General features: G+C 38.8%; 1 protein-coding gene across 1 annotated transcript in view; it reads right to left on the bottom strand.

Annotated features, from left to right (window-relative positions):
- The window catches only part of tbc1d14 (TBC1 domain family, member 14), a 43,435-nt gene extending 27,180 nt beyond the window's left edge, over positions 1-16,255 (bottom strand). Inside the window, exons 1-3 of the mRNA XM_088015300.1 lie at positions 15,461-16,255; positions 11,977-12,703; positions 1,413-1,536 (exon numbers count right to left, since the gene is read on the bottom strand). Coding sequence (XP_087871426.1) covers positions 1,413-1,536; positions 11,977-12,703; positions 15,461-15,509 — 900 coding nt within the window. The 5' untranslated portion in view covers positions 15,510-16,255. The remainder of the gene's footprint in view (positions 1-1,412; positions 1,537-11,976; positions 12,704-15,460) is intronic.
- Between the last annotated feature and the right edge of the window lie 28 nt (positions 16,256-16,283).

Here is a 16,283-nt window from a genome sequence, read left to right as displayed (position 1 = left end):
AAAAAGAATCCGACCCGTGTTGTTCAGACTGTCATGTAAAGATCAGATACAGGTCGCATTAAGTAAAAAAAAAAAAAAAAAAAATCGGAATTGGGTCACTTTAGGCTCCAGTGTGAATGCAGCCTGAAGTCAGACCATTTGTGGCCCTTTAAGTGATTTTGTACGGTTTCCTGACTACAATGGTACGAAATTCCCAGACAGGCACACACAGTGGATAAATTGCTCAAGAATGTTTTAAGAAAGTGATCAAAAGTTGGTTCTTCTCAAGAACAACCGACCCAAGTTTGGACTCAAGTCTGAGGCCCATTTTATATTTCAAAAACAATAATTACACAACAATTTTCTACCAAAATCAGACTACTTTTTTTCTTTCAATAATGGATTCCATGTCTAGTTAATTGTTAAGCATGCTACACACACAAAAAAATTGTGAAATTAGTTTTTGCATTTTCTTTAAAAATCTAATATTTGTGCCTCATGAGTTCTTGAACTTTACAATTTCAGTCTGCATGACGGCAAACTGATCTACAAACCAAACAAAGTCTCTCACATAACCCCCTGACTGCATGCTTCCTCCTGTGACAGTGAAACCTGTGCTGGGCCAACACTTTGCAGGTTTCTATGAACTGTCGAAACAAACAGTGGGTTGGTTGTTTGCTCTCCAGCACGTGGCTTCCTAAAATTAGCCGTCAAGCTTCAGCGACACCGATGCGGGTGTTTCTGCTCAGAACACCATGCTCATTTCACTCAGAGACGCGACCTCTTCATTATTAGGCTCCATTTAAGGTCCAAAGGTTTAATATGTAACTGATTTATCAGTCAGCTGTGGGATTTTATTCAAGCTACAGCCCACAAGCAAACAATGACATCATCAAGCTAATGCTGGTTTACGTCGATACATTATTACAGTGATGCAGCTCAGCCTAAACCACAGCTGACTGCAAGGACCTGGGAAATCTAATTCATAGCACAGACACAGAGGACATATAATAATAAATCAATGGCTTTGTTGAAAGCTTGTCAGGACGCCGTTGTAAAATGAAAATGTATTAATTTACTTTTCCTTGAAACAGATTCCTTAGAAGCCCTTCTTTTCTGGCAAAGTCAGGAAGGTCATGTTCTCTTTGAAAAGCTTAAGCAAACAGGGAGCAAAGCAAATAACCAGTAAGCAAACAATCTATTGTTGGGTTGTGGAAGGGATTTCCTCTCCAAGGATAACAGAATTATATTACAGAGATGGAAGGTTTTTATATAGAGTTGAATACCTTTCTGTCGTATGAAAAGTATTCATATGGCAGAAACATTTGATTTCAGACCGGTGTGGCATTACTGGTTTAGAGATGTATCGTCTCTAATGTTGTGAAGCCTTTCTTGCTTTAGAGTCTTGAGATCACTGAAGCTTTCGTTTCTACCTTTTGGATTTTCTTGGGGTCCTTTAGGGGGCCTTCCCGGGGCGGGATCTTCCCAAACAGCTTCCAACCCGGATCTTTCTGCTCCGCGGGATTACTGTCCTTCACTTTCTTGGCAAACAGGTTCCTGAGAGAAGGCAGGGATCGAGAAAGAGAATTAGACTGGAGAAGAAAAGGCAGACATACTTTGCTAATTATGTTCATCATATCACTAGACTTATCTCTGGACAAAGATGTGGAGTTAGTGTCAGCTGAATAGAAGGTAATCGGTCAGCTGACTTTTCATAAATTTTGGTGATCAGACAATATGCATACATTTCTTCTAAGTATTAGAAGAAATATATTTTTCAGACTGTAATAGTAAAAAGCTTATTGAACACATTACTCTAAAAAGTAACTAATCATTTCTCTGTTTTTAAGGAGCATTTATCGATTTATATAAAACTCTGGAAAAAAATAAAGAGACCACTTAGAATTATCAGTTTCTCCGATTTTACTTTTTGTATATAAATGTTTGTGCAAAATTAATGTTCTTTTATTCTGTGAATTACAGACATGTCTAAGAAATTCAAAGAAAAAATTTTGTATTTGTAGAAAATGAGAAATGATCAAAAATAACTAAAAAGGTGCAGTGCTTTCAGACACCAAATAATGCAAATAAAACAAGTTCATATGCATTTAGAAACAACAGTACTAATGTTTCAGCTCAGGAAGAGTTCAGAAATCAATATTTGGAGGAATAACCAGGAGGGTTTCAGTCGGGTTCAGTGCAGCGTTCTCTCCATCATTTTTCCCAGAGCACACACTAAAATATATATTTTCCCCATTTGTGACAGTTAACTTCAAGATAAAGTTGGAAAAAAGTAAGCAATGATATTGTGTCAGATTTTTCAGGGAATAACTTAAAGCACAGTTAGTTGTAGTATATTGTGATATATATTATGATATAAAATAGTCCATGTTGTGATATGATTTATTTCCACCTAACCCAGATCTATGCACATCTTATCCAGCGATTGCATTTTAGTTTGGTTAATTTAGTAGTCTTGACAGCAACGCTCTAAACATTTTATTCAGATTTGAGAGCACAACCTCATGAAAAACTGCACTTGAGGCAAAACTAGCAAGTATCAAACCACTGCATGTGCATATGGAAGGCAGAGGTTCTGTTTCCAGACTGGGTTCACTGCACCATTTAGCTCACTAATCCCATCATTTGTAGGCAGATAAGCAGCAGCTGCTGCAGGGGCAGTTCAATTAAAAGCCTCAATAGACTCCAAATATGGTCAAATATAGACTTGATGTAATCTGACAGGAGAAATAATGGCTTGTAATGTTAGAGGCTCCTAATAATGGTGGTTTATTTGCGCTGCAAATCTAATTTGGAGAGCTTGTTCAGATGGCAGCTGGTTCACATTAACAGGTGATAACCGACCAAACCAGGAAAACATAAGGAAATGTTTGGTTTATGCCGCAAGCAGTTCAAGGTCTGAGGTTTAAGAAGCTGATAAAAATGTTTACGACTGAGTATTATAGGAATGTTATGGTACAACAATAAAAGTAGTTTGCAGTTGTCAAACAATACAACTCTATTCAGGGCTACTCGAGTTTCTCATTGCTTAACTGCAAATTAGGGATGTACTCAAATGAACATTTCAAAAATGTATGATATTAACACTGCTAGTATAGCCAATAACCGATTACTCTTTAACCCTTTCATAGCTTCTAAACATCAGTGGTTATCAGACCAATATCAATATGTTAAAAGAATGACAAACAATGGCCGCCAAGAACATTAATGCATGTATATTGTGCTTTCTTAATGTAATTACATATCTCAGTCACTTGATGTCTAATAATAATAATAATAAAAAGATATCCCAAATAATTTTCAGCCAATGACTGGAAATCCTAAAGGAACATCAGTACAGAAGTGGATTTCCAGCACTTTCTTTTGTAGTCTCTTGTAAGAAGAATTAAAATGGGATTAAACCTACAAATATTACAAACATTACACTGAAGATGTAATTATTACACTGATTATTACAGTGTAATACAGAGCATAATATCCACCTGGAGAACCATTGAAGTGACATCATGAAAGATCACTAGAACATTATGTTCATAATGTGCTAATTTTCCATTACCTGAAAGAAAATTATACTCCAACAAAATATTACATACAAGCTGGCCTTTACTTGTGTGCAGTATTGCAACAGCAAACAGCTACAGAGTTACGGTGAGAATCTACGATGGCTGTTCTGGCAATGCCAACTGTCCCTATTACTACTGTAGGACGCTATAGCTAGGCTAAAATGAGAACTAAACATTTTGTCTTGAAATAATTGTAAAGCCTAGAACATAAAACAGTTCTTAGAAATCTGAATTGGCTGTAAACAGTAGTTATGAGTCAAAGAAGGTCTAATAGAGCTATAACGATGAGATAAATAAAAATGAAGAGAAAATTGTTATTCTTTGGAGCTGACAGCAAATAGCAACAGTAACTGAAAAGTAGAAGAGTGGCTGAGAGGAAGTGGATTTAGCGCTTTCCAATACAGCACTCTGTGCAGCTGTACAGACAACCTCAAATACTATTTTGGAAAAACCACCCAAACAGACACCATCTACACCTCACAAGTGAAAAAAGTGGGGAGAGGCGACACTTTCAGTTTTCAGTTTGACAACCTATAAACACAAGACCCCTCCTGTTTTGTGTTCTGACTCTTCAACCACTGCATCTTCAGCCAGAGTGTCAAATTGTACTTCATGTTCAATTACATCTACGTAGTAAAAGGTGAGGTATGACACCTCTACACGAATATGTACTGTTGGTTGCTGACATTTCACCCCACATTCCTCAAAGCGACACATTTAACACCGGACTGCTCTATTTTCCACACTGCTCTAGCTAAACTGAAGCACATGAAGCTAATAGCAGCAGCTCAAGGCATTTCCTCATTCCGTTGCCGAGTAAGGTTTGATGAGGGAGGAGGGACCCAAAAGATATATCAACATGGCCTATTTGTGGTCGGGTAGTGGCAGAAAGTGACTTGTTTCGAAGAGGTTTGTCTTTTATGACATCAAGTTGGTGCTCTTAAAAAAGTCAGAATACAAATTCAGTATTGTGAGATGTTGAATTTGCCAAGTCAGGAAGTTCCACTGGAACCAAAGAGAAGCAAGAACACCATGTGCGCAAGAAGCCAAAAAAGACAGCAGCTAAAGCAAGGCCAGATACTTTATGAAACTATCAATCTGATTTAAATGCTGATAAGGACTATCAGTAAACTGAGCTATTCTTAGCCTCAGGGTGGAGAGGACAGATACTGTCAGTCATTGAACTTGAGTAACCTTCTGAACCAAGACATAACAACCCAACATGGGTCAAAGGGCAATGGCCACCTTTAAACTAAGAGCCTTGACTTATAGTCTAAAATGACATAACAGAGAGTGTGCTCTTCAGTAGAGCTTTAGTTTACTCCATCCAAACCTACACAAAGCAAGAACAACGATTTGCATTCAGTCTGGGCCAAATGCGCCTCAATGTGACAGCTGAATGGCTGCGGCTATGCTCGAGCGCTCAAGTGGAACGGCTACAGAGGCCAACAGAAAAAGTGGTTGTATGTTGGATCTGTGCTCAGATTTGTCAAGTCTCAAGAACTTCAGAGGTTGACAGAGCTGGTGTACAGCCCTGATTTCTGGGAATAAGATTGCTCAAATGCTTGAGCTGGCAGCGAGTTCAATTGTTACGGAAATACCAAACAAGCCAGAACAAGACGGCAAGAGAACATCAAGTTTTTCCCACGTCGGACTGTAGTGATGTGAACGCTCCTGGTCGTCTTCTCTAAAACACCTTATGGAGGAGAAACTAGCAGGCGATCTCAACCTTTTATAACTGATCAGAATCAGGAGTCAACAATCAGCAACTTTTGTGCATCGCAAAGCTTGTTGCAAATGTGCAAGCATTCATTCACCTACCTGTCAATGTACAGAAGAAGGGATGGAGTTGCCATCCTGCTCACTCGCTTCAAATCAAAGCCTAGAGTCACAAATGTAATGGCTAAATGTTCACAGAGAAGACTACTCAAGAGCTCTGCCTCAGGTCAACATTCAGGTCCGCTGATCTCACAGTTAGAACAAACTCCTACAGACTCAGACTAATGAAGAAGAATGAGAGCAGAAGCCGACTCCTCCTGAGCGTGCCCGCCTCCTCACGGAGATGCCTCGTCTAAATGGGAGGAGGAAATGAGTAACTTCTCTATCGGAGGTAAGAATGATAACAGAACTGTAAAAAGGAGGGGACCAAAGGGAGTGGTGGCCATGTGACTCATTATCCTACACATAAACAGATTTGATTTGTTTATGAAGTGTGTGTGCTTGAAAGATTGGAGTTTGCTGTGCTCACATTTTCTCAGGTTCAATGCGAGACTGAAACAAGGAGCGTCCTTGGCTGTTTGGTATTTGTTAGAAATCCAGAAGTGCCTTATTCTGAAAGGACTGTAGCACAAAGACAGTAAATGACACTGCAGAACAAATAAGAGTACCAATGCAAAAGTCAAAAAGTTAACTTTCAAAAGAACATGAACTGAAAAGCATTTCCTTGATTTAAGGTTTCAGCTCCTAGTGTGAATCCCCTTAGTGTAGTGAAAGTACCTGCTAGACCAATATGAAGGAGTTTCAAAAGATCCAATTTAAGAAAAAGACTGGAGCTGCTGGTGGCAAAGTTCTTCTATTTAGTAATAAATAAGTTGAAATTTATTACGTAAAAGGTAAAAAAAAAAAAAAAAAATTATTAAAAAAGGACACTGAAAATTTTGCATCAATGCCAGAAACCCTGCAGAGCTGGATTGCTTTTATCTCTTCAGAAGTGAAATAGAGAAATGATGACTTGGTACAGATTCAACGGTTCTGCAGGTGAGTCACTGTAAATTCAAGGAACTTTCAGGGGTCCAGTAGAAAGTAATGTGGTAAAGCAGTGAGGGGAAGTGAAAGACAAGTTTTGTTTTGTTTCTTTAACACTTAACAAGAATAAAATCATGTTAGGCTCCAGGGCTACTATAAAGCACAGCTAAGAACATATGAAGATTTATTAACCAGCTGAGTCGGTCCAGCTGGTACAAACTTTAAACAACAACAATTTACAAATCACTGCAATATTTTAAGAAATAAACATTGATTGAACATCACTGCAGAAATCACATTGTGAATCCAACCCAAAGCACAAAGTCCAAAGTTGCATAAACAGAAAACCAAGTATCCAATTGGGTAATTCTCACGAACATGGTACAACTTACAACAAAAATAAAAATGCATTGTATGCACACAAAAACACACATTCTTTATAAAATAGAATCTAATTTTATCTTTCAATGTAAAATTATAACCTCTATGCATATTTTTAAAGGTATTTTTAGACATTTTAGTCTGACTTTGAAGAAATAAATTCATTACCGTAACACAATTTTGATGAAGAAATATGAAACCACAAAAACATTTTTCCACTTTTTTTGGACACCATGGACTTCAGTGTCCACAAAGGATAAGGTACCAACAAAGAATAGTCATTAATAACAAAATTTATTATTTTAATGTAAACAATTATTTCATTACCGTAACATGAATACATTTTTAAAATCTATTTTTGTTCTAATTTTGTGTTAAATCATTAAATTGAAAAAACAACACAACCATAATATAAAAGAGTCTGACCATTTCATTGAGGAATTAAAAAGTTCATGTAATTCTTTTATCTAATCTAAATAAATTATCATAAAATGAGCATAGCGGTAATGAAAAAACGTATGTCGGTAATGAATGAGAATGTTTCGGTAATGAACACTTTATAATTACACTAACATTTAACTACACATAAATAATAAAATGGCATGTAACAAAACATACATCTGCAAATTAAACATTTTACCAACGTTGAGCCATGGAAACAAACCCACAACTGACTTTTTTTCATCTCTGCTTATTGCTTGGAATGTAAGGTTGGGCAATTGGACGAATTCATCAATCCTCAGGAATAGTAGGGCTGTAGTGATTCAATAATCTCACGATACAATACAATACACGATATTCTGCTCACGATACCATATATATTGCGATATTCAGCAAACAATACAATTCAATACACTTTTGCAATTTTCTGAAAGATTTTAGAGGGACAGAGTGATTTTGGTGACATTTTGTGACTTAGAGTTGGATTGAATTAATTTAACTGAAAACTGATTAAAAGCACCAACTACACAACACCTGGCTCTAGTTGGACATGGACACAGACTTAAAGTCAACAGCTGGACAAAATGAATCAAAGAAGTGGTGAGAAAACATGTTTCTTTTAATTGAAACAGTACAAACTGTAGCTTACATGCATTTGTGAAGTAAATAAAGTGCACCAAGTACCTGCTCTGAATAGTTTGATACCTTTTTAACCTTGACACTTAACATCTGAAGGAATCACTCTAAGCCTGATGACCTAATCACTCTCCCGGCGAAGCAAGCAATGAGTGAACAAGACGACAGTTGGATGTTGCAATACTTGCATTACTATATCGATTTTTTTCTAGGAAAGAAAATATTGATATATATCGCAAAAATCGATATTACACAGACCTGGATAATAGGCTATGTCCTTCACTGGGTGTTTTTTTTTATTTATTTTTATTCATTTATTCTTATGTAAGGGTGATTTATTTATTGAGGTGGCTCGGGCATCCTCACCAGATGCCCAAGCCACCTCAACTGGCTCCTCTCAATGTGGAGGAGCAGTGGCTCTACTCTGAGTCCCTCCCAGATGACCAAGCTCCTCACCTTGTCTCTACAGGAGAGCTCTACAGGAGAGCTCAGAGAAAAAACATTTTAGCCTCTTGTAGCTGTGATTTTGTTCTTTTGGTGATGACCCAAATCTCATCCCATAAATGAGGGAAGGGTTGTAGATTGGCCAGTAAATTGAGAGCTTTGTCTTTTGACTCAGCTCTCTCTTCACCAGGGCAGACCAGTGCAACTGAGAAAATGTTGCATATTGCTGAACCATAATGGAAAGCCATTACTGCTTACAATGAAAAGCAGTATATGCTTCACTGTGGACGCTGCACCAATCCACCTGTCAATTTCTCACTCCATTTTCCCATCCATGACTACAGATATACTGGGAACTAAACCTGTAGATCATGACCTGATGAAGCCAACAGGACCACATCATCTGCAAAAAGCAGAGATGTGAAGGCCACCAAAACGGACCCTGTCCACATCTTGGCTGCGTTTAGAAATTCTGTCCATGAAAGTAATGAACAGAATCGATGACAAAGGGCAGCCTTGGCGGAGTCCAACTCTCACCGGAAACCAGCCCGACTTACTGTCAGCCCCTACAGGGCTCCCTGAAGGACATGGTCGAACACCTTTTCCAAGTTCACAATACGCATGTAGATTGATTGGGCGAACTTCCACGGACCCTCCAGGACCTGCTGAGGGTGTAGAGCTGGTCTAGTGTTCCACGACCAAGACAAAACCCACACTGCTCTTCCTGAAGCTTAGATTCGACTAATCCAGAACCACAGAATAGACATTACCAGGGAGGCCTAAGAACCCTCTGTAGTTGGAGCATACTCTGTAGGTGGACCACCCCCCCGGGCTGCCAGTCCAGGAGAACTGCCCCCAGTATACATCTTCTTTCACTCATTCACCTTCCAAGTAAAATTTTGATAGCGGAATATCCTTAACTGAATCGAAAAACCATCAAATTGGATCATGAGTTGAAATGGGTCCCTCTGAATCTAAGCATTTTTGGAAATTTTAATTGATATCCAGCACTACTTCCTTTTGCCCTTCACATTAGGTAATTAATATTTGTTGCCATAAAATAGTATAACCATTTTTCATAAGTAGGAAGTAAATAAAAAACTGCTGTAATTGTGTAAAAAAAACAATAAGGAGCATTAAAGTTTAAATGCACTATGTATTTATCTATTTTTTCATTTCAAAAAGACACTGTTCATCACCGTAATCTTGTTTTTCATTACCGCAACAGGTCTAAAATTACGCGGTAATGAAAGTTGTGCATTACGGTAATGAGTGACAATCGCATGAGATAGCTTAAAATGGTAGCATGCCATGGTGAGTCAGCTAAAATTTTTTCACCTACAATACAAATTCCCTGATATCTTCTCTACAGAAAAATATCTAATCATTTACTTTTTAAGCACATGAGGTAATGCACATTACGGTAATGATCGCCTATGGTGTGCGAATAGGCGTATGCAAGGAGAAACATAACAATTATCATAATCAAAATATGTCAAACAATCTTATTTTTTAGCCATATTTTGTCTTCTCTTCTTTGTGGTACATTATGGGTCAAAATAACTCAATTTTAAAAAATTCTATAAATTTAACAGGACTTCGAACAAGGTGCTACGGTAATGAGTTTTGCACCTCTGGACACTCACTTTTATTAAAATATATTTTATTATTTAATAGGAAATCATTAGATATTACAATATTGAGCTAGTTTACATTATTTTACACAAGTTGGTAGTATTTTTTTATAAACCAGCTTGAATAATTACAATGATAAATTGAGGTGAAAGCATTTTTTTTTACTGTGGACGCATTACGGTAATGAATTTCTGACTCTAAAATTAGTTAAAAAACATTTAAAAAAATATTTTGGTAACTAACAATTAACTGTGCCAAATATTAGAAATGATGATTGTTCAAATAAAAGTGAATTATTTTTAATTTTCATGAGTATGACTTTAAAATCTTCTTAGACATTCAAATGACTGGGTTCGTGAGAATCACCCAATTGGGTTCAATTGGTAGAAAAATTTACCTTTTCATAGATTTTATATACAATATATACTAAAGACAATGATACTTGGGAAGTTAAAATACCTAGGTGCAATGCTACTCGACAAGCTACCAGCTGGTGTTTTCAAAGCAGCCAATCCAGTAGCTGTATTCACACCCTGAAGAGTGAAGGCATAGCTTCTCCAGCAGTGCTAGGACAATTTCCATTGCATTACATACTATGCATTACATAGTATTTGTGGATTTTAGCTATTCACAGGATGTTATGGTTCCTAATCCCCATGAATACCAGACAGCTGCTATATTCAAATTGTGCACTTGAGTGAAGAATTCAAATGCCTCATTAGATATTCATGAAAAACTATTTATAAAATCTAGACTCACTGACCCAAGTTCTACTTTTTTAAAAAGTGGTGTGTGTGTCCTGTGAATGTTTCTACTTTGAGAACATTTTCTCATCAAGGTGAGATGGCAGTAACTCTTACAAATGTTTCACCATGTGGGGGACAAAAGGTCAGTGTCACCGGGGTCACAGACTGGGTAAACTCCAACATAAGGTAGTTTGAGGGATTAGGGGCATGTCTTGGCCAAGCCAAGTTTGTACAACAACCTTGAGCAATGTCTACTTCGACAAGCTCTCTCAAGCACAGAACATGCTATTGCTTCACTACGATGACGGCTATTTGCTTCCCCCACTTTTAGCCAGTATACTGATAGATATTTGTAGCTCTCTTTTTGAAGCCTAAGTTTCGAAGCAGGGGGTTCAGTCCAGTGTGAAGAGAGTTGGCAACAACTTCAATGTCTCTCCTTAGCAAATATAGAACAGACTACTGTTGAAAAAAAGAAAGAAAAAATAATTTGACTGTAGAAGATGGCACCAAACATCAATGCAATTTCAGTAGTAGTCATCGTGATGATGATGAAGATGAGTCATTAACAACAAAAATAGGTTTGTGTGTGAACATATGAGCAACAAGTTCTGTAAAAGTCTGTATCTACGCAAGTTGGTGTGTTGTAAAATTACATCCATACATCTTTATTTTTTCTACATTGTCATTTTACAACCACAGTCATAAATATGTTTATGATTGTTGTAACAGATCAACAGAAAGCACAGTAAAGTGGAAGGTATAATTTACATATGGTTTTCTACATGTTTTGAATCTGTCAAAGCATTTTTAGAACCAGGTTTCACTGCAATAGCAGCTGTGGGTGTTTAGTAGAAAGTCTCTACCAGGTGTGTGGATGTAACATGGCAAATGTGTGTGAACACTAATAAGGGTTGAGAATTTCACAATAAAACAGCAAAACAGCATCAATATAGTGATATGTTTTGACAGACATTGTGAGGTGGATACAGTTAAGACTGTCATAATAAGCAATTATTTAATTACAAATTAAAATGAGAGCAATAATCTCCATTTAGGCAACTGTCTCCATCAAAGGCTTCAACGATAACCTTTGATATCGTTGAAAAGTCGCCATTTTGAGAAACACTACCTGCCACCTTTGCCTGTTTCCCCACAGAGACTTCATAATTCATTTAACATACTGTTGTTTACTTTGTTTATTGTGCATATTTAAAGTGTTTTCCAGTTCCAGTATTAAATCTTTAGAAATTCAAGGTTTTTTTTCTCTTTGATTGGGCAGATTTGCATTAATAAGCCTTTTTTCTCAAAATGACAATAATAGTTTATCGCAATAATTTCTGGAACAATTTAAAATCTGTTGTTGTGACAGGTGAGCGTTTACTTGCCTGTTGAACAAATTGGAAAAAGCTCCCAGTTTCTTGAGCTTTCCGTCGTCCAGCTGCATGCCGCCCGTCCCCGGACGCCCTCGCCCGGTACTCCGGAAATCTCCCGGTGGCGGCGACGACAGCGCCACGTCCGAGAAGTGGGCCGAGCCACTGAGATCCGTTTCCAGGGTTACGATGGCGCTGGAGTCCGAAGTGACGGTGAAGTCCAGGATGTCCTCGTTGGAGACGGACAGCTCGGTGCTCATGCTCGACACGCTGCACACCGAGATGTCGTCGCTGCGGTTCAGGGCTCCGCCCCCCACGCTCAGTCCCGACGCGGCCGTCAGCCTGACGGTGGGGCTGAAGTGTCGGACGGAGTCGTAGCCGCTGCGGGGGAAGGTGGAGGACCTGTGCATGCCATTGCTGTCGGCCGGGTTATCGTCCAGAGGTAAAGTGGCGGGACAGTCTTCGGCGGCATCTCCCGGGTGATGGTGGCCGTGGTCTGGAGGGTTGATCTCCAGAGTGGGGATCCCTGAGTCCTGAGAGGTCAAGCTGTGGCGGTCAGGGTCCAAGTCGGAGCAGTTTTTCTGGGGACTGCTGTAGTAGATGGGAGTGGAGGAGCAGGACGGCTTGTAGCTGGGCAGGACCAGCTCGCTGCTTAAAGCACAGCTGGGTTTGTCGTACGAGTTGGAGGCGCTCGATTTGTTGCCCAAAGATCCGTTCTTCACAACGACTCCAGCAGACACCCCTAGGTAGAGCAGAGAGCACATTTTACACATCACTTCAACTCAGCTTGTAATGCGTTAATTAAACATAAAACTTAAGAAGAATAAACCAGCTCTGGCTTCCTGTTTGATCTTTTTCTAATTTGAAAAGAATTACTGACTATAGGGCTAGTAGATAATTCCAGATCAGTCATTTTTAATGATTGTTCACTTCAACCATTAAAAAGCAATATTTTTTATGAGTCACCCAAGGTCTCTTATTTATCAACACAAGAAGTGCAAACACAGTAAAAGAACTGAATTCCATACTCAACCCATTTACCAGAATCTGTTCGTAAATCTCATGTGGGTGTAAAGATATGAGATATATATGACAAAAAACAAAAACACTGAAGATAAATGTACTTTTTATACTGTTCTTCCACAGAGCACATTCACGTCACGATCCAGTGAATACACACCATCTTTGGGATGATGCATTGCTAAGGTACTTAATGATTTATAAATCTGGAGAAAAGCACTTAGCATTCTGATTTTAAAAGGGCTTTAAAATGTAGAAACAGCTTGACTGATTTATTTTCAGTTCATTTCAAAGATAGGAATCACTGCAGGACTTGGGGGTGCCGGGGGGCGAGGGGGTGTTATCAAGAAGGATTAGGACAGGTGGAGAACAAAAGCTGGGAGGGTCACACTCTCGCAAATAATTCTGATTCTCACTTGTCTCAGAATGTAGGAGCCGTTAAAGTGACGCTTGCATCATTCTGCAACATAAATCAGTTTTATGAGACTTAATTCAGTTATCAGTTCCTTGTAAATAAAACCATGACTCAACTTTAAACCGTCAGTAAAACCCTTAGCAATGTAACATACACTGAAAAATATTGGATCGACAAAACACAAAGTCATTGAAAGCCTCCTTAAAATTTACTAAGACACAGGATACAAAAGGAGGAAATTTAATGCCACAATAACCAGGCTGTAACTGGAGCCTGGAATGTAATGTGAACAGAGCCCCAGCTGGGCTGCATCAGGCTTTTAACTGCAGCTTTGTACCGAGTGTGAGTGAGCAAAGTGAAACATTAACACGGAAAACACTCGTTTAACAGCAACATGGTAGCCAGTCGGCCTGCTCAGCCGTGTTCCAGAGCCAGATTCCTGCCCAGCTCTAAAGCCCTGATCTGCTGGCTGCCATGCAAGTCCTGCAGCCTACTTTTTTTTTTTTTTTTTTTTAAACAAAACTATGCGACAGGTTGATCCTGCACCACTGTGGCCGTAATCTACAAGAAACTGTTTGTTTCCACTCCTTTTAGAACCAATGCAGTGAAGAATTTAGCAAACACAAAAGCGGAGAAGTGTTGTCGCACTTTCAAAGTTTTAAGAACGGCTGGACTGGCAAAACCGCCCGTTTGAATAGATGCACAAACCATGCTCCATGACTCATCGGATCAATATTAACCAGCAAAGGCATTTAATCTCTACACTGACAGCATGACAAAAGCTGGAATGTGGGCTAAGACATGTAGGTGTTGCCTCTGAAAGAGGAAACAATATTAAGCAATGACTTCAAGTTCTGCATTTAATTAAACAGTTAAAAAAAAGGCTATTTGGACTATATTTTTTTGCTACAATTGCTTGGTTATTATGCTGCCCTATTTAAAACCAGAATTAGCTTGATAATTACCTATTTTGTATTCCTATTAATAACACTGGTTGATTTAACAGAATGTTCAGGTAACTCAAACAAACCGTCTTTTAGCTGTTTCTATAATTTAAAATTTAAGTTGATGTAATTTTCAATTCCAAATAATCTGAATTCACTTTTGTCAAATATCATTTATTGTTTTTAAATGGTGAAATTATTTTTATTCATCTGAAAATGGAATCAAATGTCATAACTCATACAATCCAGGTATCTTCAATGGATGGCGATGCTGTGAGCCGGAAGAATCTCCAGCAGCTGTCAGTCTTGCAACTAATTTGAAGAGGCCTCTGGCTGAAGACTGTTGTATCAGTCTCATTACATGCAAACAGTCCAATTTTTCAGGCAGCAAAGACAACATTCCACAGTAACATGTCCTGGAGAACACCATCAGTTGTTAGCAGACATTGGTACTCCACATCATGCTTTTGAATAGTCTAGGAAGCCGCCGTTTTGGTGGGGATGTGACCTTATGATGGAATAGACCATAGAGGGACTATTACAAGTGATATTTATTCTCATTATTGAGAAAAGGTCCTGCATCCCAAATGGTGTGCTGGATGTTCTGTGGGAATATGTAAAAGTAGCAATTTTATAGCAACAGTTAAATTTAGCCATTCTGAAAAGCTGGATCGCGACTTTTTATAAGTGTTAATCTGTTTCAGAATTTCAGCATTTACACTGACTTTTTGACCAATACAAAGTTATTTTGTTTTCCTCGCAAATATGCTTTTATTATGATGTACGTCATTTTACAGGTGGTCTACACTGAACTGAAATGCATTTTTTTAAAAGTTGAAGCTAAACAAAAAGTTTATTTTTTCTTTCCAATTTGCGTCAAGCGTTTTAAACACATAAGCCGAATTAATGACGTACTTCATAAATACACAAAATATACCTTTTAAGTCTTGATAAGTTCGCTGTTTACAATAAATGTGAGATACGTTTCAGTTTCACCTCTTTTCTCATGTAGTTTGGCGAATATTAAAAAGGGACCGAGACTCGAGGGCGGCACAGCTAATGGCAGGGTCAAAGGGAGTGTTGCTATTTAAATGTGCTAAAGTGGAACAAACTGCCTTACCAGAGCGACCGTCCATCTGTTTTTGTGGGCCGAGGCTCGGGTTTGCCATGCCGCAGCCGGTGGACGCTACAGGTGGATGCCAGGTAGCATCCGCTTGGAGAGATCCATGATGATGCTGGGGCTACTGCGGCTCCACCATCGCCCCCATGGCTCCTCCACACAAACGGCTCTGGAGGGAGGTCATCCGCTGTCACATAAAGTCACTACAGGTGGAGGGAGGATGTAAAACAAGCGGCCGGTAAACACAAACACCACGTCGCACCACCTCTCTTCCTCAGAGTGCACTTGCTGCTGCTGACGCCAACTCACTTCTCTCAACAGCGCTTCCTCAACTGGAAACAAATGTGAACAACTTTTATAGTTTAATTTCTTTGCTAGCATCAAAACGGGAGATGAAAGCGGTTTCCGTTACTTTATAAAGTGTACAAATGACACATTTAAACCTTTACGCTGGAACGTTTTTCTTTTTTTTTTAATCATACCTGTTTCGTTGCTTCCGCCGCCATTTTAAAACAAACTTGTACGTGGAGTGCGGTGTAATCGAGTCAAGAACGTCTGCTGTCGATAGATTCACCTGTCTCAACCTGAAGGCATTAATAATCGACCTACGTCACCTGCACACCCGGTTAAAATGCTATGCATGCTATTTGAACTAATTTCTTTCCCCACTACAACCGTAAACCTCAACGTATTTGTGGGGCGGGGGAGGCGGAAGCGAAATGTCGCGTGGGTTTTAGTTAGGTACGAACACTTGTCCTTAAAAGTCACCTGATAAGTAGCCAAGAGTCCACCTGGGTTTAATCCCGGTATAAGCACAGCTGTT

The sequence above is a fragment of the Poecilia mexicana genome, unplaced genomic scaffold (genome assembly GCF_051168715.1).
Source record: "Poecilia mexicana isolate PSO_F unplaced genomic scaffold, ASM5116871v1 scaffold_18, whole genome shotgun sequence".
Lineage (NCBI taxonomy): Eukaryota > Metazoa > Chordata > Actinopteri > Cyprinodontiformes > Poeciliidae > Poecilia > Poecilia mexicana.
This window is presented reverse-complemented; position numbering and strand designations above follow the sequence as displayed.